This window comes from Sebastes umbrosus, chromosome 13 (genome assembly GCF_015220745.1).
Source record: "Sebastes umbrosus isolate fSebUmb1 chromosome 13, fSebUmb1.pri, whole genome shotgun sequence".
Taxonomy (NCBI): domain Eukaryota; kingdom Metazoa; phylum Chordata; class Actinopteri; order Perciformes; family Sebastidae; genus Sebastes; species Sebastes umbrosus.
Genome location: NC_051281.1, coordinates 2,227,013 through 2,252,176, shown reverse-complemented (window position 1 = coordinate 2,252,176; position 25,164 = coordinate 2,227,013). Strand labels below are relative to the sequence as shown.

At 40.4% G+C, this 25,164-nt stretch overlaps 1 protein-coding gene across 1 annotated transcript; it reads right to left on the bottom strand.

Moving 5' to 3' along the window:
* Nucleotides 1-65: 65 nt before the first annotated feature.
* Nucleotides 66-24,172, bottom strand: rnf17 (ring finger protein 17). The gene is made up of 38 exons (XM_037790427.1): nt 24,017-24,172; nt 21,083-21,195; nt 20,830-20,927; nt 20,612-20,696; nt 19,632-19,721; nt 19,383-19,486; nt 18,629-18,800; nt 18,368-18,444; nt 18,033-18,107; nt 17,030-17,319; nt 16,849-16,938; nt 16,036-16,194; nt 15,414-15,585; nt 14,921-15,062; nt 13,352-13,539; nt 13,136-13,265; nt 12,747-12,909; nt 11,974-12,089; nt 11,533-11,650; nt 11,166-11,304; nt 10,740-10,976; nt 10,353-10,500; nt 9,965-10,077; nt 8,649-8,739; nt 8,307-8,428; nt 7,828-8,014; nt 6,714-6,825; nt 6,437-6,600; nt 5,946-6,065; nt 5,762-5,842; nt 5,544-5,666; nt 5,393-5,449; nt 3,829-3,939; nt 3,529-3,652; nt 2,488-2,623; nt 2,079-2,265; nt 830-961; nt 66-298 (listed from the first exon to the last, which is right to left on the bottom strand). The coding sequence occupies exons 1-37, from the start codon at nt 24,081-24,083 to the stop codon at nt 866-868; spliced, it is 4,797 nt and encodes a 1,598-aa protein (XP_037646355.1). The 5' UTR covers nt 24,084-24,172; the 3' UTR covers nt 66-298; nt 830-865.
* Nucleotides 24,173-25,164: the final 992 nt, after the last annotated feature.

The window sequence follows — 25,164 nt, the reverse complement described above, 5'->3', positions numbered from 1 at the left end:
ATCTTTGTTTTTGTCGTTTGGACATTTTATAATATTATTGACTTAAAGAAAACACCTCAGAAAGGTTTGACAGCATTGGAAGGTTTAATCTGCACCTTCATCACACAGACACGGCCGTCTCACAGGAGTCAAATAACTAGAAAACAAAGTGCCACGTCGACACGGCTCACTGAAACACAACAAACTTCAAATAAAACGCTGCCGTACAGGATCACTGTGAACATGTAAAAACTAAAATCAGCAGTCAAACAGCACAAAGGAGGGAAATCAAGAGAAAACAGGACGTCCGCCAGTAAACCTGGAGGAAGACGAGACGGGGAGTTTATTAACAGCAGCTCGTTGTTTTAGGTCCTAAAGACTCAGCTGGTTTCACTTGTTTACAACATTTAGGCTAGGTTGCACCAACAAGGATCAAAATCATGGTTTAACTTTAAATGATCCTGCACCAGACTTTAAAACTAGCTTCAAATTAAAGTTTAAATTTAAACATCAGTTTAGTTTTTACTCTAGACTTGGGCTGGCTCATTGACATTATGTATAAAGGTTTATTTATCAGACGTAGTAAACTCGCTGCTCATGTGCAATGCATCCTGGTACATGTAGGCAGAGCCGACACGGCATGCCTACATGTACATTTACCATCAGCACTGACTCGACATCCACATAAAAGGTGGTGAACTTTCCCTTAAACTGATCAATTGTTTAGTGTATAAAAAGTCTGGAATCGAAATCTACGTAATGTGATGTTTACAAATCAGACTCCGTAAAAATAACATCCAAGTTCAGAGAAACCTTTAAAAAGCGTTTTGAAATGAAGCTGAGAACTTACATGAACTGAACCCTGAAGGGTCGTCTCTGCTCGGCTTCACTCGATCTCAGCCAGTCCGCTGCTCACCAGAGGAAGATGGACCAACTCTTCATCCTCGTTGTACAGCAGCACTGTGAGCTCTGGTTCCCGGGCCTTAACAGACAACAAGAAGAAGAAAAAAACAATACGAACATTAATTAATATTCTCTATCCAGCCATGTCATTGTCCCAAAATCAATATTAAGATATCAGGAACAAAAGAGAGGCCATGTGTCGGCCGCAGCCTGAAGTAGCGAGTTGAGAAGCGAATGGGATGTGAGATGATCTCTTGTGTGATATCTAAGTTCAGAGAAGCAGTGTATCTTGCAGCTTGTGTGTTCCAGTCGCCACCCTGTGGTGTTTAGAGGATGAAGCACTGGAAGACACTCAGGCCGTGTCCACACGTATACACAGATTTTAAAAAACTAATATTTTCCTCTACGTTTTGGCCTCTTGTCCACACGCAAAAACAGATATTTTAGAAAATGCCTTCTAAAGGTACAGATTTTTAAAAGCTCTGGTTACTTTATAAAAGATAAAATACAGCCAATCGGTCATTGTTGTGAAATAAACCCCGACAGTGCGATGCCACATTATCCTACTTATTACTCGGCTACTTACTTCAGAAATCAGTCATTTGACACAAAAACGGTCCGCCAGAGTCCGACATCAGAACTGCGCCCATAGCAACGGTCTGTTATAAACAAATAACAGACCGTAGAACGCTGTGATTGACCAATCAGAATCGAGTATTCAACAAAGCCGTGTAATAAGTATCGGCGTGGAAATGTAAAACGGAGCGAATTGGAACTCATTTCATGCCCATTGTTGCTTTGTGAAATGAGCATGCCCCAGAAACAATAACACAGATGGTGGACTACCAGCTTTTTTACATTTTGTTAGCACTGCCCGGACTAATTCCTACTTTACATTTGAGAAACGTTCCAGTCTCAAGGAACCAAAGCAGGAACACATTAAACATGTGGAGGCTGAATGGTGACTGAATGTGCTTTTGGGCGATTGAAGGCGAGGTTTGGAGCACGCAGAATGGCGATGGACAGAAACCTGAGTGACCTCCCTTTCCTCATTTATCATGTAAAGAGACGGATGAAGTCCACCCAAGAGCTGCGTCTGTAGTTTCTACATCATATTTTCATATTGAACATCCATTAGACTAAACTAAAGATCTTCATTGTTCATGTAAAAGGATGCCACAAAATGCATTTCTTACCACGACAGAGGCGGTGATGTTGCCGTGCAGCATGTCGATCATGTCCATCGCCGCCCTCACGCTCCAGCCGGGGCTGTATGGCAGCACGTCTTCCTGCCTGCTCACACTCGGAGCCTTGAAGCCGGCGACTTTGACCTTGAGCGCCCGCGACGGAAACCGCAGCAGCTCGGCCGACATCTGACGCAGCCTGACAGGAAGCGACAGAAGAACATCAGTGTATCCATAGCAACCGTAGATCAACTTGGAGCTAAACAAACACGTTGAAAACCTCTAATGACTTCTCTAATAACCACGTTTACATGACGTCATTTAAAAGTCTGTGTCCTGACCTGAGGACTGTTGTCGTCCTGTTGTTGGTTAAATAATGAAATTTATTATAGATATCTGAATAAGTGTGTGAAGTTCATACTTGCTGGTGGGCAGCGTGTCGTCAGAGCCGAAGTCGACGTGTTGGACCAGGATCATGACGGGCTCCACGCTGGTGAACTTGATCAGCTTGGCCCGGTAGAACTTCCCATCACTGTACTCTGCCAGACACGGACCGCCTGAAAACCACCAGCAACAAGTCAGCATCAAGACTTCTCTTTATCCAAAGATCATTTCTCCTTTCATTTTGAGGTTTATTTGTATTCTTAGCTATCGATTAGTTCTGTACTTCGTGTCATCTGTTTTACATTCTAAGCTTCTATTGAGGTTTTTTTTAATGAAGCTTTGAACGTTTGTCATATTTCATGACGTCGTCACTCAAAACATTTTAAATCCTCAAACAAAATCCTTAAATTTGAATAAAGGGATTCAGTGTATTTAATGAGTTGGTCTTTTTGTATTAAATCAACTTTCTTTAATGAATATAACTCGTCGGTGCCGGGAAAATGTTGTTTTTTGAAAGGCTAAACACCAACAAATATGGATGAAGCAGAATATTTTGTCAGATAAAAACAACTTTTTTCCTTTATTCGTGCCTGGTTATTCAAACATTGTGTATTTTATTGTTGTGTTTTATGTGTTTGCTGTAAAGCACTTTGTTTTGATAAGAGGTATACAAATAAACTTTATTATTATTATGAGCAGATGTTTCCACATCATGTACTGAAACTCAACTAATTCTCTCTGTGGTTACATATAAGCTTCCTAACATTTGACTGTATATTCTGATAATCATTCCATCTATCTATCTAATTTCTGATAAAATAATAATTTTATTCACATTACTAAAAGGTGCAAGGCCACTGGAACACTTGATGAAAAGATTAAAAACTGTTTAGATCACAGTAGGATATTCAAAGATCCATCTGGCATCAGAATATTTAAGATAAGATGTACATACATTTCCAAAACTGACTGTTTGTCACTTGTTCATTTTTGTAAATAAATGCCAAGGTAACGCTGATATGATGGGAACTTCTTAACATCCGTGGAAACACAGGCAGTGAACACGGTGAGACGTTACCCCGAGGGAAGTTGGTGAGTCTCTGCAGACCACTGAGGTCGGCATTGATCCGGGTCAGAGCCTCGTCCAGCGTCTCTCCATCCACCTCCACGTCAGCTGTTCCCTCCAAAGGCCACAGGAACAGCTGCAGGACAGATGGACAGATAAAGCATTTAGTATCAGTTTAAACATCAGTTTAGCTTCATTTATCACCAGTTAATGGCTGACAGCTGACATCTGTAATCATTTAAACGTTATCCTGTCATCAGTGCGTACTTGGTTAGTTCATGGGTAAATAGAGAATCTGTGGTTAGTGGTTACCTCGTTGGGGGTCCACAGGTGCTTGACCCTGACTTGAAACTGCTCTCCCTCCTGTGGCAGGTTTGGGTAGATAAAGGGCCCCAGCATCGGCTCCTTTGGGCCCCTCAGATCCTGGAGACACAGCATCAGTCTTAAGCCCCTTTCACACACAGTTACCGCTAGTGATCTTCACTATTCACACATATACTACATTCAGGAACATTTACATCTTGCACCTTTCCACACATGCCATTGCAACGCCGGAACAGACGGGGCAAGGGACAGTCCAGCAGATGGTGGTACAGCTAAGTCCACGCTACACAACTTTCAAAGTCATCAGATCACTGCACTGTTCACACTGCACAACTTGCTGTCTTGAAATCGGGAATCTTTAAGTCGTTGTGGATTTCACTCTACATGACTGACCGGCGTCAGGTGGTCACACACTACTACACTATCTTTCACCAGGAGGAATCCCCGATGACGTCTCCAAACTACGTTTTGTCACGAAAACACGTGAGAAATACACGGTAAATGACGTGATACCATCCCCGAGACACGTTACTGATGTTGTCGTTGGCACATGTGTTTACAAAATAGCTTGTTTCCCCTCTCTTCTTTACTATTTATTCCTCTAGGTGCAACAACAACTTTGCTCCGTGTTACAAATGCAGCACATACAGTAAGTTCCTGTTGTTACAGGCGACCATCAACCCGTGTCTCACGCTCTCATTGGCTGTAGCTCGTGGCCGGAGTCCCAGACAGGTCCAGATATTTAGCATGTTAGATATCTGGAATGTGTCTGCGAGGCATCGGCGAGCCTCTCGGCTCTTTAGCAGTTCACACATGACACTTGAGTGCCGATGTGCAAGCGCCAAGTCAACGCCGATTTGCCTCTGATCTGGGGCTTTTGTCGGGGAATTCCAAAAACTGTCGGGGAGCGGAAAATCAATGCTAAAGTCGTGTAGTGTGAACTAGACATAATGCAACACTCTTAACAGAAGAAGAAGATGAGGCAAGGCCGGATGTACGCTTGGCCGCTGCTGTGCATCGCTGCTGTGCGTCGCTGCTGTGCGTCGCTGCTGTGCGTCGCTGCTGTGCGTCGCTGCTGTGCGTCGCTGCTGTGCGTCGCTGCCGTGCGTCGCTGCCGTGCGTCGCTGCCGTGCGTCGCTGCCGTGCGTCGCTGCCGTGCGTCGCTGCCGTGCGTCGCTGCCGTGCGTCGCTGCCGTGCGTCGCTGCCATGCGTCGCTGCTATGCGTCGCTGCTGTGCGTCGCTGCTATGCGTCTGCATAATATCATGTTCAAGTTCTCACGTTTATAACAAAACAGATTTCATGAATCTCAGTTCAAAATGAAGTGAGTTACAGTCGTACTAATACGATAATTATCGTACATCTGGCAACGCTGAATGCCGACGGTGTCACTATTCTACAGCCATTACATTGTGCAATCAACAGCTACTTTAACTACTTCATAATGAGAAGTTAAAGCAAATTACTGCTTTATTGACACTTTAAATTATAGTTGTAAATCTGGTTCAAAGGATTCAAGTGACTGTTCTTAAACTTCCTTCTAACTCTAGTACCTTGGTGTCGATGTCCCAGTCGTCCAGGAGGAGGGCTGGAGACATCACCGAGTGTCCCTGCAGAGAAACACACACACATATTCCTGAGCGAACTGTGGCAGCACTGCTTCATCTTGGGAAACAGTAAACCAACACAAACACGCAGACGGACCTTCTGTGTGGAGACGGTCCGGTCCACGGTGGCGTGTTCGTGGTGACACAGGATCCTGCTGAGGCTCAGGCCGTCCAAGAAGAGCTCGACGGTGAGGGGTCCCCTCCGGTCCGCCGGCATCTCCTAACACACACACACAAATATACACAATATACACAATAGGGGATGCCAGCTCCTTCAGGTGTGAGACTATAACAAGGTACTGAGTGTAGCTCTACCATGACTTGCATGTCCACACAGCGGTTCAGCAACACCTCCCTCAGCAAAGCCACCGCGTCCCGCTGCCACCTCCCACCAACCTGAAGACACAGAGAAGAGATCACTCCACTAATCATGGATTTAAACATATAAATACAACACGGTTTACCTGGCTATACCTACACACAACACACAAACTCTTACAGGGTTGATGCTGTGCAGCTGGCAGGGCATACAGAGCTGAGGAACATCGTCACACAGCAGCATCGGGTACACATGGACCACTGGGATGTTCTCCACCAGGCCGTAGTCCACATACTGGACCTGGTAACACACACACACACACACACACACATAAACATTTACCAACAAAACACATTAGAGTTGTGAGGAAAGGCTTACTGTATATGCAGTTTAGCATATAATGTGGTCGGTATAGGGATGTCACGAAACCAGAAATGTAGTAGACAATAATAACAAAGACAAAGATAAAGTGCTCGGGGGCTGATGAGTAAAATATAAGATAAAAATGTAGACAGCCACCACCTTACCAACTTTGCCTTCTTAAAAGGCTTTTATCTCTCAAGGTAAAATATGTAAGTATAAATTTGTCTGTTGTTTAATTATTATTGGATGTTGAATGTAGTTTAAATGGTTCATGAAAGGTCTCCTTGTTTTGTGAGCGTCTTCCTGACCTTAACGTGTCCTCCCAGCACCTCCAGCAGCTGTCCTCGATACCACAACATGTCAGGTCCGATGACGGCGCAGCCCTGGACCGACTTCCAGGTGTAGGGCTTCTGTCTGGGCAACGTGCTCATGCTCTGCTGGATCCTCTCCCTGAGCTGCTCCAGCTGACACTCTGACACACACAGCAAACAAACATTCATGTAGCTCCTAGTTTCATCTGTCGTTCTATTCTCTGACCAGAATCATTTCAGCATCGTCTCAGTGACGATGTGCTCGTATGTTCACCTGCGTTCTGTGTTCTGGTGTAGATGAGGCCGTCCTCTCCGATGGCAGAAACACTTATCTGGATGTGACCGAGGCACGGCAGCTCTGGGGGCTCGTACAACTGAGTCTTCACCTGCACATACACACACAACACAACCACAAGTATATTATTCACGTACACTTTTCTATTTATATATATGTATATATATATATATATATATATATATATATATATATATATATATGTGTTTTTGTTTTTGTTATATACTTTAGAGTCTGAAAAATGTTCTCTTCATGATGTCCCTCAAATCTTTTACAAGGCAAGGCAGGTTTATACGTATGAGACAATTCAAAGAGCTTTAAATAAGACATAAAAGGCATTAGGACAAGATCATATATAAAAGAAACCCAAGGAAAAACACACAAATTATAAATTATAGTAAAGTTACAGTGCAAGATCTGAATAAATAGTCCCAAATGTAGTCTAACCCTCTAAGACCTGCAGTATCGATATGACTGTCTTTCAGAGGTTGTAGCGGGCTCGGTTTTAAAGCTAGCGAAAAAACTGGTATCATATGAAACTAGACAATTTAAGACATCCATCGGTACCAACCGTGGCGTGCTAGCTTAACGGGGAGGAGGCTAAATAACGCTTCAAAGTTATGCTAAATTTTGGCGAGGAAAAACTGGCCATTTTCAAAAGGGGTCCCTTGACCTCTGACCTCCAGATATCTGAATGAAAATGGGTTCTATGAATGTCATTGATATTTAATTTGGACAGAGAAAGGTTAAGAAGCGTATGCAGATTTGTAAATATTAAGGCTGTTAATCGATTAAGATATTTAATCGTGATTAATCGCACATTATTTATCTGTTCTAAATGTACCTTAAAAGGGAGATTTGTAAAGTATTTAATCCTCTTATCAACATGGGAGTGGACAAATATGCTGCTTTATGTAAATGTATGTATATATTTATTATTGGAAATCAATTACCAACACAAAACAATGACAGATATAGTCCAGAAACCCTCACAGGTACTGCATTTAGCATAACATGTATTTTTGTATTTACACAGAATCCAGGTGGATAGAAATGGTTTCCTGCTCAGAGAGTGTTTGTGTTGTGACATCACCTTCTCAGCAGACATGATGGTGCGGGGGGCTGGTTTTGGAGTGGCGACGAGGGAAGATGGGGCGGGGAGAGGGATGACGGAAGGAGTTGGGGGAGTTTCTTTTTTCTCAGCATCAGAGCCATCAGTCTGGGTCTCGCTCGCTGGAGACTGGGCATCACTTTCTTTAGATTTTTGAACGACAGCATCTCTGCAAGAGGATAGAAACACGCTTAAGAAAAAAACAGGTGTCCACCAACAATAGATGGACATTAAAAACAGAATATCAGCCACTGACTATCGGCACAAAGTACTGGCTCTCAAAAAGATAATGAAAAGCTAGCAAAATAGTCCAATGGAAGATTATAATGATCATCAAAAGTAGATAAAACATAATGTCTACCAGGAAGAGATATACAGTATGGAGAAGAAAGATAAAAGAAAGGTTGCTTTTGTTATTTAAGACCGATAAATTCTAATAAAACACACACGGACACACAGACCTTGGTTTTCTCTCCCTGAGGGCGAGGCCCTCGCTGACCAGAAAGTCTGCGATGCTGACGAACTGTCCCATCTTATTGGAGCAGAACAGCGTGACGGGACACGGACGCTCATCTGTCACCTCCTGGACAACAAGAAGAGGAGAGGGACACACGCTGAAACTAGGTCAGTGCAGCAACAAAGAAAAGAGGTGCATAGTGGAGAGCAAAGAGTATTCAAGAGCACTGCTGTAGACGTTGACTCGAAGAAATGATTCGTCTTTACAAACTACAATATGTAGAGAAAGGAAACTTGAGCAAAAGGAAAGGGAGAAAGAAATGCGGGCATGACGAAGAGAGGAAGACCTTGATGGTCACGACAGCCGAGGCTCCGGTCAGGTAGTAGGAGATCAAGTCGCAGGCTGTAGCCGTCCAGGTGGATCGGCCTCCTGCTGGCCTGGAAGACAGAAAAGGAGAGTGAGTCAAGGTGAGAATAAAAGTGAACCATGAAAGACTGTCTCTCTAGAATACGGATATTCAGATTTCACAACGAGGACTTGGACGCAATAACGAACAGACCGGATCAAGTGAAGGGTAAAGAAAAACGCTGTGTTTCTCTGAAGGGTCCTTTCCATAATGCTGTCAGACACTTAGGCTATAATAACATATGGAACATGTGACAAATGTAAATTGATTGTAATGTACGATGTTGTAATATGTGATTTCATGTACCATGTTGTAATATGTATTTTTATTTTGTTCTTAAAAGCCTAACCAGGGACAAGGTCTGCAAACTAGCTACGGCTAGAAGTCCTATATACGTTGCATCGGTTGCACTTTAATTAAGTGTAACAATGCCTACATGTATTGTCTCTGTCAAATAAATTAATAAATAAATATGTAACAATCTGAGCCTGTCAGCGGCAAAAGTAGGGGGTTAGTGGGAAAATTCTTACTCTTCTAAACTCACATACATGGACGTATTTTAAGAGTATGCACAAACAAGCAATTGTGGCGAATCCTAAAAACATCTGTATTTAACCCTTAAATGAAATGCTGACTTATTGAGTGGAGATGAAACAAACTGATCACATTAAACTGAATGTAAACATTTAAAGAGCAGCGGTCACTGTGGAACTCTGCACACGAGTCAGAACGGAACTGTTTCCACTGTGTTTGTGTTTGATGTCATATTTTAGTCAATATAAGATTGAAAATAACATGCTATATATCATACAACTATTTATTGTTTTTGGTGAAAATACCTTATTCATAAAAAAACTACATCGACACTAGACGTATGAAATAGGGCTGTCAAAGTTAACGTGATAATTAACGCGTTAGTGCAAATTTCTTTGACGCAAGTTTAGTTTTTTCGGTTGTAGAATGCTCAGTTTTAAAAGGTAGAATGAAGATACAAATACTACTAGGAGGTTAAATAACGCTCCAAACTTGCGTTAAATTTTGGCGAGAAAAAAACTGTCATGGCCATTTTCAAAGGGTTCCCTTGACCTCTGACCTCAAGATATGTGAATGTAAATGGGTTCTATGGGTACCCACGAGTCTCCCCTTTACAGACATGCCCACTTTATAATAATCACATGCAGTTTGGGGCAAGTCATAGTCAAGTCAGCACACTGACAGCTATATATATCTATATTTAAATACAGTGTGTGTGTAACCTGATGTCTGTGAGAGTGCACTCCAGTGCCAGAGAGCCTGTCAAGGAGGATGACAGGGGGTGCAGGTTGCTGACGTGGAGCTTCGCTGTGCTGCCGTGGTCACAGCGCATCACCTGGTGAGAGAGAGAGAGAGAGAGAGAGAGAGAGAGAGAGAGAGTCACTGCTATCAATTCAAAGACTCTTTAAGTCATAAAACCATTTAATGAATGAACTAACGTTCTCTTCAGTACGATGGGTAATATACCTGTGACTCTTCACATTGCAGCCCAGAAGCATATCATCGTAAAACGAGGACACAAATACCAAAACCCTGACGTACGGACTCAAATGTTCCTGTGAAGTAATAGTAGACAAACTCTACTTTCTTTGGGAGAAACAGTTTTTATACCTCTGCAATGTTGCTGGATGTGACGTCAGAGCAGATCTGTCCTCTCTCCCAAACCCCGTTAATGTGAGCAGCACAGTACATGTCTGCCTTCCACACCACATCCTGGGGCTCTATGAGCGCAGACTCCTTCTTCACCATCTCACACACCCTGAAACAGACTTTGAATTGTTTGTTTTTTCCTACTATCACTGCAAAGAATTTAAAGACATTCAATTTACAACAATATCAAAAAGAGAGAATCAGCAAATCTTCACATTTAAGAAGCCATAACCAGCTAAAGTTTGTCATCTTTGCTTAATAAACTGCTTAAAGTAATTTATCGACAGTCAGAATTTTACTCACATATAGCTCGTTTTAAAATCATGGTTTTGGTTTTTAACTGCTGACCTTTTGAGCTGAGAGTCGTACTGGGAGAACTGGACGTAGAAGCTGCTCGGTGACTTGACGTGGCTGACTCTCACTTTCAGGTCTTTGAGTTGATCGGGGAGGTGAAGCTGAGGCTGAAACTCCAGCGGCTCCTCGGGGACATTTTGGTCCGCGGCATCGACGCCCTCCGTGGCCGAGCCGAGCTGAAGCGGAGAATCCCATATGGCAGACTCCTCACCACCATCCGTGGACTTGAGTCTGCAGAAGGGGAGGAGGAGGAGGAATTAGAAGAGAGAGTGGGTCATACGACATCAAGTATCTGCAGATTACATTACCAATCAGATATTCATTTCTCCCCTACACCATTTACATTATTAGCCCTCAGATGTGGTTCATCACATCTGACTGCAACAACACTGTTGAAGTGTAACATTGTTGAAGTCTCACCCCTCTTTGGAGGAATCCCGCTCCTCTTTGAAGGAGGCCAGCTCCTCTTTGACGAGCAGCTCAGCTATGTCGTCTAGCGGTCCGTTCAGGCCGCTTTCAAACAGTTTGACCGGCAGAGGCTCTGACTTAGGGACTTTTACTGGAAGGGGTACAAGGAAGAGAATAAATATGGTGATAAAAACAAAGTCACGAGTATCAAAAATACAAGCTTAGCATCTGACAGACGCACACAAAGAAGTCAGAATCAAACAAATACTTCATGTTACTACTAATTCACACACAGCCACGCCAAACAACATATATTGATAAGAAGTGAAAGTCAGTTTCGTCTCTTTGCTTCTAGACTCTTCGGCCGTGCACACAGTACCTGTAGCCACGATGGTGACCAGTTTCTGGTGAGCCAGGCTGATGAATCGGTTGCTGCAGGCCTCGCTCCACGTGTCTCCATCCACAGGAATCACATCTGACAAACGGCAGTGGATTGCCTGGAAGAGCAGAAGAGACACTTCCTGTTGCCTTAACCCAGCACTCTTCAAGAATGTAAAGTATATAAACATATGAGTAAATTAAATAATGCAATGTAAACAGGATTTTGGAGGACTATTACTAAGCATGAACAGGAAACTAAACTATGTCCAGGAACTAATCTTAGCCAACTTTCATAAATGAACAGCCTGATTGCAGCTTACAGGATCTAGATGTTATCAAGAATCTTTAGGATTTTTAGTTAGGACGGACAAATGCCTGTTTTCCACGGCATGGCACAGGAAATAAATCTCAGTTGATGAGTGAAACGCTTTGTTCTCACCCTGGAAGGAAGGGCGAAGAACTCATCCTTGATCTTCCTCAAGTCGCTGACTGACAAGATTTTCCTATTGCCGAAGTCAACGTACCGCACCTCCACTTTTCTGCCCCCTGGATGACCTATAAAAACACACAAAACACATCACGGTTACTTTAGTGTGCTCCTCTTCTGGTTAGTTTGTGAAGTAACCCTTCAGCCGACAAATCGGGACGGCAGTGTCAGTCATCCACAGCATTCAAACCTCTTCCCAACTGGACGCGATGCGAACGTGCGAACATCAGATTGTTTTGTTTTTTCCCAGTGAAGATGTTCTAACCTTCAAGACGTGTGTCAATTTATGTGATTGAAGCCAGCAATCTTCAGCTGAAATGTACAGTTAGCTCATAGGTTAATAGCAAACATTCCAGTAGCTAACGTTAGTTTGCAAGTAGCCCCAGTCTCAGACTCTGCTCCTTGCGTCAGCGAACAGGCTGAGCGACGTGTTGCTTGTTTGAAAATGCTCAAGTTTCGCGGAGCTGCTCCGACTCCAACCGACCTTCATTGATGAAAATTTACGCCGACAGTAACTGTGATGTGAAACCACAACTGGAGCTGCACGTGTTTATACTCGGTTGCACCCAAAGAGACAGACACAGTTGGTGCATCCATTTCTGGCTAGCTCACAGCTAACGTACAGTTATATAAAGAATTAAAAAAAAAGAAATACCCAGTGGTAAAACAGACATTTATTCCATCATGTGACAAACACACTCTCTCTCTCTCTCTCTCTCTCTCACCTATGACCTGAGCTCTGTACCACAACTTGTCCTCATAGCGAGCCACACAGGCCTGTTCTATGACGGGGCAGTAGATGTTGAGGTCATCTTCTCCAGTCACTGTCGTCGCATCGTAACAATCCTGGAGCTTTGCTGAGAGCAACACGAACTCCATGTTATCAACCTTGTGGGAGAGAGGGGAGGTGAGGGAATCGACAAAGAATGAAAAAGAAAAGAGAGACATAAAGAAAGATGTAGTGACAATAAAAAGGACGAAGATGGGAAAAAGCTAACATTTCTAGTCTCTAGTTAATCTAATGCCGACCTTACACCAAACAGCTTTTCAAGCGATTTCACATATTTCCAGTGATGGAATAATACACTATAGTGCATGTGTGCATATTTAGTACCAGCTGGATGTAGAAGTCAGCAGGGTCGTTGATGTGCGACACCACAGCGTTGAGCTCGGTGTTGATCTTGGGATATTTCGGAGGGTAGTACAGCAGAGGCCTCCTGCCCAACTTCACTGGAGAATAATATCTGGAAGAGCACAGCCAGAGTTAGACTTAAGTAGCAGGGCTCCATATTCAGAAATTATATATATTCAATAACGTGATAATGTGTACCTGGCCACTTCAATGAAGACAAGGTACTCTCTGACAGAGATGGGCAGATCACTGGACTGGTCCATGGGAGCTTTCCTCAGGTCCACCAACAGAGAGTCTCTGTCCTGACCCAAAGGCCTCATCTCCACCGCTGCAGAGCCAACCACACTGACGAATTCAACCCGAGCCTCTTTACTCCAGCCCTTCGTCTGAACAAACACACACACACAGTAAACACACCTCCTACTACTACTACTGCTGCGTTTGCAAAAAACACATCACACCATAACACTACATTTCACAAAACAAATCAAAGACAAAACACTGCATTAAATACATAATATTAAATACATCCTTTTAAGAAACAACAGACCTCATGCAGAAAGAAATATACCAACAAATCTCTTATTTTTGTTTGTTTCCACGATTTGTATTTATTTTGTTAGAACCAGTGCTTGGATACACCAATGTTTTCTTATTTTCTTAGGTAAGAGAACATTTTAAGAGTAGCCAAGAGCACTTTTACCAAGATAAGAAAAAAAACATCTTGTTTTCATAGTGTTATCGCGTGAACTTTGACAGCCCGAAAACAAAACAATGACATTTTTAGTTTTAGCTTACTTGTTAGTGGAGACTTTGCATCCCAACCTAAAGGATAAGTCCGGCAATATTCTCTGTTTTTCTTACTTCAACAAATCTCATGAAAATACCAAAACCAACAATGTATTATCTAAAGTTCTATATACACTCACCGGCCACTTTTAGGCACACCTGTTCAATTGCTTGTTAACACAAATAGCTAATCAGCCAATCACATGGCAGCAACTCAATGCATTACGTCATCTAGACGTGGTGAAGACGACTTGCTGAAGTTCAAACCGAGCATCAGAATGGGGAAGAAAGGGGATTTAAGTGACTTTGAACGTGGCATGGTTGTTGGTGCCAGACGGGCTGGTCTGAGTATTAAACTGCTGATCTACTGGGATTTTCACGCACAACCATCTCTAGGTTTTACAGAGAATGGTCCCAACAAGAGAACATATCCAGTGAGCGGGGGTTGTGTGGACGGAAATGCCTTGTTGATGTCAGAGGTCAGAGGAGAATGGGCAGAGTGGTTGGAGATGATAGAAAGGCAACAGTAACTCAAATAACCACTCGTTACAACCAAGGTATGCAGAATACCATCTCCGAACGCACAACACGTCCAACCTTGAAGCAGATGAAGACCACCCGGTACTAGCAAGGTGTACCTAATAAAGTGGCCGGTGAGTGTATGTTATTCCTCTGTGTCATAGAGCTCAATTGTTGTAATAGTAAAAAATAGTCCCCAACTAATACTAAATTTTTAAATTTTTTGAGTAATATTTGACAAAAAACTACAGTACCCAGCTAAATTATGATGCATATGATGATGCAACTTAAAAATCGCAAGTTGCGTTAAAGAAATGAGTGACGTTAAAATGAATTTGCGTTATTATCGTGTTTACTTTGACAGCCCTAATTTTTGCTTTCCTTAATGTGTTTTCTGAAATGTTTGAAACTCGAGAGCTTTTCTTGTGTCCCTCATCAGAGAAGTCTCAGTGGTCTTACCAGGTCGTAGGGGACCAGGTCCTTGAGTGAACATCTGATGGCCTGAGGAACAAAGTAACGCAGCTCCGCTTTCAGCTCCTCGCCCACCTTCCTCAGGAGGCCGTTCACAGCCTTCAATGAAGACTCAGTGGTCTCGTCCTCACTGGAGAAGGTGAGAGACAAGAGTGGAGCTCAGAAGAAATAGGCATCAGTCAAAACACATTGGTGGAATGATCTCTTTAAACTGAAGCAATGCTGAGATGTTAAGATGTTTTGCTGATATATTTCAATAACTTGATATAATGACTTGCATCTTTCAGTTATTCAGTACAGAAAGGGACACGGTTCTGGATTATATGGAAAAAAATATGCAAATTATGCAGATATATATTTCAAATTCAGATCTAGACCTGTCCAGGGTCTTTAAAATAGCTTCCTTCCCTGCCCGAGCTGCAAGCCTCCATTTTCAACCTGTTGGAAACGCGGTAAACCTTCTGTCCATTCGTGTGCGTACCTCTGCATGGTGAGGGTTCTGCCGAGGCCACAGTCGAGGAAGAAGACTCGGATGTTGGCCAGTTGGGTCACTGGGCAGGATTTCACCGCCTCCACACATCCGTTCTGCAAGATTTCAACCACAGTGGCCCGACTCCAGAGTCCCTCCCTCCACTTCACAAAGATCATGGAGCCTGGAGAGGAGCACAGGCATGACAGCTGAATCATCATTGCTATATGGAAACAACAGGGCTGGATGATATGGCCAAAAATGTTATCACATTTAGTTTTTTTTTTATAATAATAGCGCTCAATTTACAGTTTTAAGAGTGTTCTCCCGAGGACAGAACCCTTAAGAAACCAGAAGGTTAATTATGGTTTATAATATAAACTGTCTGTCAATCGATTCAAATATTTAATCGCGATTAACTGCATGATTGTCCATAGTTAATCACGATTAATCACACATTTTTTATCTGATCAAAATGTACCTTAAAGGGAGATAAGAAAAGTATTTAATACACTTATCAACATGGGAGTGGGCAAATATGCTGCTTTTTGCAAATACGTATGTATATATTTATTATTGTCTTCATGAGGACGCACGCACGCACACACACACACACACACACACACACACACACCGGTCTCCACTGTGTCTCTGGAAGTGAAGCGACAACTGTCTCTGCAGCACATGTGGTTGATCTTCTTAGATAGGATCTCGAATTCCCTCTTCTCGGCCACGTAGCGGACGTAGAAGTGACTTGGATTCACAACATGGCTTACCACCACCCACTGGGTGACTAGGAGAGAGGAGCAAAGAGAATCAGAGAGGGAGGGAGGCGGTAGTAGTAGGGGTGAGAGGAAACAAGGGAGTAGGCAGAGATAAGAGAGAAAAAGGACAAAAGGTTTCCACACTCTTTTTTTACTATTTATTCCTCTAGATGCAACAACAACTTTGCTCCGTGTTGTAAATGCAGCACATACAGTAAGTTCCTGTTGTTACAGGCGACCCCTCCTCACCGAGGTTTACCCTCAACCCGTGTCTCGCGCTCTCATTGGCTGTAGCTCGTGACCCGAGTCCTCGACAGGTCCAGATATTTAGCATGCTAGTTATCTGAAATGTGTCCGTGAGCCTCTTGGCTCTCGTCTTTGAGCAGTTCACACAAGACGCTCGAGGGCCGATGTGCGAGCGGCGAGCCAACGGCGATTTGCCTCAGATCTGGGGCAGAAAATCAGGGCTAAAGTTGTGTAGTGTGAACTAGACATTAGATTAATCTGTCGAAAGTCACAAAATGTCACGTGAGAAGATTTGAAGCTGAACATCTTGAGACTGTAAAAATTAGACAAAGAAAGGGGCTGTCTTAAAATGTGGGTTGTCTTATATCCAGGCCAATGTTGTATCATGTTATAAATATACAACACAACTATACGATTAAACAGTTGACTCTTCCTACCATTCCTCCTATTGCCAAACGACTGATTTTTCCTTCTCCTGTGGATTCTCCATTTGTCATTAGCCAGCTCAGGACCGGTGAGAGGGAGAGCTGAGGAAAGACACAAAGCGTTTAACCTCCATCATAAAAGACTTACTGTTCTGATTGGATCCGACTATATTTAAATCAAAGTCAAACACACCGTTCTTCTCTTGTCCCTCGATTAAAAGCTCCTCGACAAGCACGTCTGGAGATCCAGGGTCTGAGGCGGAGCTTTGGCGAGAACGGTTGGACCGGTTGGAACGAAGCGTCGGGCTTGGAGAGGAGCCTCGGGATGACGGACTGTTAGCTGCCGGGCTCTCCTCGTCCGGTTTCTGCAGGATGGGGAGCAGCGGTGAGACACAGTTTCTGTTCCTGCTCTTTGCACTCTGCCAGGGGGACTTCCTGTTGGAGCTGCTCGGCTGGTGGCCTTTGGGTGGAGACTCGGACAAGCTAAAAGAGAACAGCAAGATGACAAAACACAGACGCCACATGAGTTAAGAGCCAGATGAAAGAAGAAGAATGTCATTTTAAAACATTCACACATAATATTTATGTAATTAGGTAATCGGTTAATTAACTTTAATAATTTAACCGATCAAAAATATATTAACCACACCAACAGGTGAATCCCCTTACTTTTTAATGAGATAAGAGTTACAGGTGTGTTTGGTGAGACAATCTGTTAAACCAACGCACCTCCCTGCCCTCCAAGTATGTGATAATTTGTACTCAATGTTCGTATTACATCGAGTTTATTCGATATATCGCCCACCCCTAACTAGGGGTGTAAGAAAATATTGCGATATTTCATTTTGTGATACTGCATTGATTCTCAAAAACACTACCGCTTTTTAATTAATAGTTTACATGCAAAGATGAACTCAGTCAATACTTTATTTAATTTGCAAATAGATGCAACCTCTCAGTGTATCTGTCCTGTCAAAGTAGTGCTATGATGTTACAGGGACTGTGATAAATGCAAATGCAGATCCCACTGTTCTGATTGCATAACAAAATTACTTCTGAGATTTGATGCATAAGATGGTGTGTTCTTTATACCATGTCAGTTTTCCTAAAATTAGATTTAAAAAAAATCACAATATATCTCCTTACTTATACAATACACAGCCCCACTCCTAATTGGAAGATATTTAAGGACTCACATCTTTGGGTCGCCGACTTCCATCTTCAGAGACAAAGTCAGACTCTGGTTCAGACTTTCTAACAGGAAAACACAGCTACAACACAAATACAGTAGAAGTCAAAGCCCGTCACGTTGGACAGCCTCCCATGCTTCATGCATTAAGAGAAAATTGAAGGGCAGGGGAAATGATCAGTGGCAAGTACATGAATATTTCAAATGTCTGTGTGTTTCAGTTTTTCACAGTTGTATACAGTATATTGTACTTTTTATTGCTGTTTATTTGTGTCATGCACATACAGTTGCAATGGTGAAATAACACATAAGGTCTATTATAAAACACTGCAAATGACGAACCTCAAACCGGAGCCCATAGTGATGCATTTCATATCGAGGGACTGGTTATCCACAGGAGCCTGCAACGTCTCCAGAACCTGTCACCACCAAACAAGCGGCATAATAAAAAGCAGCCATGGTACTTTGAATCATTTTGTTTGACTCTATTTCTTTAAAAGGAGAAAATTGTTGGAAAAAAAGAATGTAAAAGCTGCAGCCAGTGTTAACCAGCATTTACTTGGAAGTATCTGTTGGGATGTAAATAAGCATAACATTTCATACCTTATCCAGGGTGCAGTACTGCTCCAGGAAGGGGACACGGCGGACTTCTCTGGCTATTTGCATGGCAATCTCCAGGGCCTTCATCCTCTTCTGGACACAGCACACCTCTGATTGGCTGGTGGAGAATTGGGCCTCCAGTTGTTGTGTCAGCTTACTCAACTGCACATCCTTCCTGTTGACAAAGAAATGACAGGCATCAAGAGAAATGTCGATTTACAGACTTTCTTCAGAAAACCTGAGAACTAACCTGATACTATTCTGTTTGATTTTCAAGAGTTATAACCTATGCTCTCTTCAAAGCCACCAGACTCCTTTGACAAAAACAGTCATTTTACTTTGCAGAACGTGGGAGTTGCTGGTCTACCGCTGCCTCGATCGGTTAGTTAGTTTGTGTAATTGTGTGACTTTGGTGTTTTAAAGGGTTGTCAATGGAGCCTGGTGGCTTTGAAGAGAGCATAGATAACAGCTTCAGTTCCCCGTCAGAAAGGGCTGTCTGACGGTGAGATATTCTAAATATAGCGTACACTTAAACTGATTTTTGTAGGCGTCTAAAATGTGTTGTGCACAATGCTTTGCTCCCGTGCTAGTACTCCTGTCTGTTTCTCCAAATTCCATCTACTGTAGGTAATACACTAGACTATAGAGAAGTACCTCATACAACTACAGTGAGAAACACCTGAACTATCCCTTTAAACAATCTGAAGAGAGAAGAAAAGACCGGTATGTATCACAGGTTTCATCTCAATATCCGTACCACTTTTGAACAGCATGTAAAGCTTTGTCTGCAGCTTGCTTGATCTCAACCTCCAGCCGAGCTCTCTCTCTCTTCACCCGTTCTGCCAGACCGGTTGTCAGAGTCTGCACAGATGAAACATAGACATTGGACACTCCAGAAAAACACTCACAGAACAAAATTCTTTATTCATCTACTTTTTCCTTTCTGAAAATAATGTTGAGTTCTACAAAGTGCATGCAGTTTTTGTTGGTGTAGTGCAGCTTTCACCTCATGGATGTTGTCCAGAAGGGTAAGATTTTCTGCAGCCCGGGCCAACACCTCATCCACCACCTTCTTGATCTTGCCCATATCAGCTGGCTGAATAAAACAGAAGTTTATCCATTTTAATCTGAATCATTTATGTTCACCATAAAACTTTAGCCTTTATCCTCCTGCCCAATTCACAGATTTAAGAGCGGACAATAAATTTATGTCACCATGCAGCAATGCAAATGCTCAAAGTAGAATTTGAGCTAGGGTTGCAAATTGTAAGCTCTTTCCTAAATCAATTGGTAACATTAATAATTAATTGTAATTAAAAAAAACATAAAGATTTTGCATATACCAAATGCGTTTTTATTCCTCAATCAAATCTTTATTTCTACAGCAACATACTGCATATTCTCTGACAGCATTGCATAGCCTATGAAACATATAAAGATAGAGGCCTAGACATATTAAACATATTGAATATAATTGAATATCAGATTACTTGCGGAGCGACAGGATTAAAGCTGTTCATATGTGTCACTTTATTAAGTGTTAATATGTTTTCAGGCAAGATAGTGACCATTTAATATTTGGTCAGTTAGTCCAAATACAGATCTGGTCTGTTTAACAAAAAAAGTAACACTTTATAGATGAGTAATCCAGAACAATAAATGGTTGAAAATAGCACTATAATATTGTTAAATTAAAGCAGTCCTCAATTATTTGTCTCAAAGGTAGCTAAACCACGTCATATGATATGATATTGGTTTTAATACAAGTGTTCTCACATGTGGCTTTGACTTACAACTTAACATTTAGCCCACTTAGTAGCAAATACCGAGATATCCAGTACATCGTGAATCGCCATTCAGCCTACCGAGATATGATTTTTGGTACATATCGCCCAGCCCTAAGACAGGCAGTTTAAACATTAACATTAGGGCTGACATGACAACTAGAATTCCCCACCTGCCACTCCTGTGTTCACCCAAACATACCTGCTCTACATCCTCGGTACTGGCGTGGCTGCTGTCTGTTGATGGTGACAAGTTGTACCTTTTGCGATTCTTTGATCTTTCACACCTTCAGGAGATTGCAAATACTTATATTATACAATCTGATTACACAAAGAGGAGGCCAAAGTTGTTGAGATGATTTGTTAAACTACAGGTGTGTCAGTAGTGCGGTTCATCGAACATTCAAAATGACATTTTACCTTTTCATCTTGTTCATTTTAGAAGTGTAGATGAGGCCAATGATTCTGCTATCTTCCTGCAGGCCAAACACCCCGGCTTCAGGAAGAGTGGACTCAACCTGCAGAGAGTGAGCTTTGTTTTTTTCATTGTCATCCTACCACTTGAACATTTGCAGCCTTGAACTTGCAAATTTAGAGCTGCACAACTGCGTCATCGTAATATTGAACAATGATATTGCACATCGCATATTTTCCTCATATTGTGCAGCCCTACCTCACACTCTGGACATCTAATGGCACCGTCACATTGAATGGACATCAGGCAAGATGTGCAGTAGATGTGGCTACATAAAAGCATTCGAGGGAGGTTGCCGTCTACTTCATCCTCTGAAAAGGAAAAAGAAATACACAATAAAGACAAGCAGGAATAATGCAACATCAGGGTAATGAAATAATGCAATCTAAACATGAATTCGTGCACAGATAAGGAGGTTGACCCTGTCATCTGCTCTGCAGCAACTATTAGATGATAAGAATCTAAAATAATGTTAAATGAACTGCACTGCCATAAAAGCTGGCATATATACTACTATCAATGCATCACATGTTTAGTAGTTGTATAATTCATTTGTGAGTATGACATGTTATCGATTATTATTAGTACTGCATTGTTGTGTAAAAAATGATGGTCCATAATCCCATACGAAAACAATACAGACACATTTGTCAAAATCTGAGATGTGTTGATTCAAACTTGACTCTATACAATTTAATTCAGCTGTTCTGCTAACGCAATGTATAGTCATGTGAGATATTCAATAGAAGAAAAGGCACAAACTCAAGATGTTGATGGTGACTAGGGAGGACGGAACCTGCCAAAATCTAAAATAAATGAATAAATAAATAAATGATTCAATAAATAAATAAATAAATAAATAAGTTATTAAATGCAGCAAAAATATTAAAAATAAATATAGCCATTAATTAATTGATAAAATGTGACATAAATTGATATTTTTTTTTTAATTTGCTTCTTTATTGATTTATCATTGTATTAATTCCCTTATTTTTTAGTCTTCTGTTTAATTTTCCCTAATTTATTTTTATTATTTTCAAATGTATATATTTTTATTTATTTTTTAAATGTGTGATAAAAAAGTCTGAAAAATGTCCAATAAAAAAGTCCAAAAAATGAAAAGAAAAAATCTGAAAAATGTAAAATAAAAAAAAAGTCTGAAAAATAGTTTTGTGTTTTTTTCGGAACCTGCCAAAATCTAAAATAAATTAATAAATAAATAAATGACTCAATAAATAAGTCATTAGATGCAGCAAAAATATTAAAAATAAATATAGCCATTAATTAATTGATAAAATGTGACATAAATTGATATTTCTGTTTTAATTTGCTTCTTTATTCATTTATCATTGTATTAATTCCCTTATTTATTTAGTCTTCTGTTTAATTTTCCCTCATTTATTTTTATTATTTTCAAATGTATATATTTTTATTTATTTATTTATTTTTTAAATGTCCGGTAAAAAAAGTCTGAAAAATGTCTGAAAAAAAAGTCTGAAAAAAAAGTCTGAAAAATGTCCGATAAAAAAGTCTGAAAAAAAAAAAAAAAAAAAGTCAGAAAAATGTCCTGTAAAAAAGTCCAAAAAATGAAAAAAAAAAAAAAAGTCTGAAAAATGTCCGGTAAAAAAAGTCTGAAAAATGTCCGAAAAAAAAAAAAAAAAAAAAGTCTGAAAAATGTCCGATAAAAAAAAAAAAAAAAAGAAAGTCTGAAAAATTTCCGGTAAAAAAAGTCTGAGAAATGTCCGATTAAAAAAAGTCTTAAATAAAAAAAAAAAAATGTTTGAAAAATGTCTGGTAAAAAAGTCCAAAAAATGAAAAAAAAAAAAAAAAAAAAAAAAAAGTCTGAAAAATGTCCGATTAAAAAAGTCTGAAAAAAAAAAAAAAAAAAGTTTGAAAAATGTCCTGTAAAAAAGTCCAAAAAATGAAAAAAAAAAAAAAGTCTGAAAAATGTCCGGTAAAAAAAGTCTGAAAAAAAAAAAAAAAAAGTTTGAAAAATGTCCTGTAAAAAAGTCCAAAAAATGAAAAAAAAAAAAAAGTCTGAAAAATGTCCGGTAAAAAAAGTCTGAAAAATGTCCGAAAAAAAAGTCTGAAAAAAAAAAAAAAAAAAAAATTCTGAAAAATGTCTGATAAAAAAGTCCAAAAAATGAAAAAAAAAAAAAAAAAAAAAAAAAAGTCTGAAAAATGTCCGATTAAAAAAGTCTGAAAAAAAAAAAAAAAAGTTTGAAAAATGTCCTGTAAAAAAGTCCAAAAAATGAAAAAAAAAAAAAAGTCTGAAAAATGTCCGAAAAAAAAGTCTGAAAAAAAAAAAAAAAAGTTTGAAAAATGTCCTGTAAAAAAGTCCAAAAAATGAAAAAAGAAAGTCTGAAAAATGTCCGATAAAAGTCTGAAAAAAAAAAAGTCTGAAAAATGTCCGATAAAAAAGTCTGAAAAAAAAAAAAAAAAAAGTTTGAAAAATGTCCTGTAAAAAAGTCCAAAAAATGAAAAAAAAAAAAAAGTCTGAAAAATGTCCGAAAAAAAAGTCTGAAAAAAAAAAAAAAAGTCTGAAAAATGTCCGAAAAAAAAGTCTGAAAAAAAAAAAAAAAAAGTTTGAAAAATGTCCTGTAAAAAAGTCCAAAAAATGAAAAAAAAAAAAGTCTGAAAAATGTCCGATAAAAAAGTCTGAAAAGTCTCTCTCTCTCTCTTCATCCACACTCTTATGTACGGTACACCAATTCCCAGGCGTGTCTGTTCCCTTGTAGTTGTGAACTGTTCTGTACTATGCCATGTTGTAATGTGAAGTTCTCGATGCAGCGTGGAGCTGAAGTTCTGTTAGCTGACGTTAGCTTAGCACATCGCAGAGGAAATCAACAACAACCTCCAGCGAGGTTGAAACAAATCAATAGATTATATGATTATTAGTTGTATTACTCGTTTTTATTTCAGCTACTGATTCCATGACTTTGAATGAGTTGCTCACCCCTGACCCCTAACCCCTAACCCCTGACCCTCGCCTGCCTGGACTGTAACGGTTGCTAGCTGCTACCACCTAGCATGCTATCAGAAGTTCATTGACGTATTTCGGTAACTCTAGTTGTCATAAAACTCGATATAACGGAGCGTTAAAGTGTATTTAAATGGATGTAAATGTCCTACCAGGCAGAGTGAATGCTTCTCCACAGAACCTGCAGATCCCAGCGCTGGGCTTGTCTCCTCGGTCCATCTTTAATGTCTTTAATGTCTTTCTTTGGGGAGTTTCTGCCTCTCAACCGGCAAGGTGCGGCAGGTGTCTAGAAGGGATCCCGCAAACTGCAAAATCTCGCGAGACTTGCTGCCCGACGACCTAACCCAGAGGTCAGCAACCTGCAGCTCTTCAGTCCCTCTCCAGAGTTATAAACATGGAAATGAATAACTGTTCTTTTGTTTACATTTTCATTTTTATTTATCATTGTTGTTGGTCTATGGTACGACGGTATGAAAAATAAATCTGAGATTTAGAGAATAAAGTCGTAATATAACGAGAAAAAAGTCGTAATTTTACGTGTTATTTTCTCGTAAAATTATGACTCTATTCTCGTCAGATTCCGACTTTTTTTCTCGTAAAGTTATGACTTTATTCTCGTAATATTAAGATTTTTTTCGTAAAGTTATGATTTTATTCTCTTAATATTACGATTTTTTTTCTCGTAAAGTTATGATTTTATTCTAGTAATATTACAACTTTTTTCTCGTAAAGTTATGATTTTATTCTCTTAATATTACAACTTTTTTTCTCGTAAAGTTATGACTTTATTTTCGAAATATTACGACTTGAATTTCCCTCGGGATCAATAAAGTTACTATCTATCTATCTTTTTTTCTTGTAAAGTTATGACTTTATTTTCGTCAGATTCCGACTTTTTGCCTAAAATGACCCCTGACCTATCCTAATCTTAACTATTCAAGATAAATGCCAAACCTTAATAATCTCGCGAGAGTTTTCCCAGTTTGCTGGTTCCCCTTCTAGACAGGCCAGTGTTTGTCGCGTGACCAGGAAGGTGCGTTCAGGGCCCAGTTCACATGAGAGTTAACCTTGACTAATGAAGAATAATGTGTTTTAATTACCAAACTAATTACGTTGCCTTTCTGGCTTTAATAGCTCAGTCATTTACTTTAAATGCACTTTAATGTGTCTTGCCTTATTGCATCAGGTAATATTCTCCCTGTAGCTCTATTGACATGCTGGTGATGTGTGCATGAGTATGGGCATGCATTGTGTCACTAGATGTGAAGTCTTTGTAGGTTTTATCTTGTTCCACCAACTT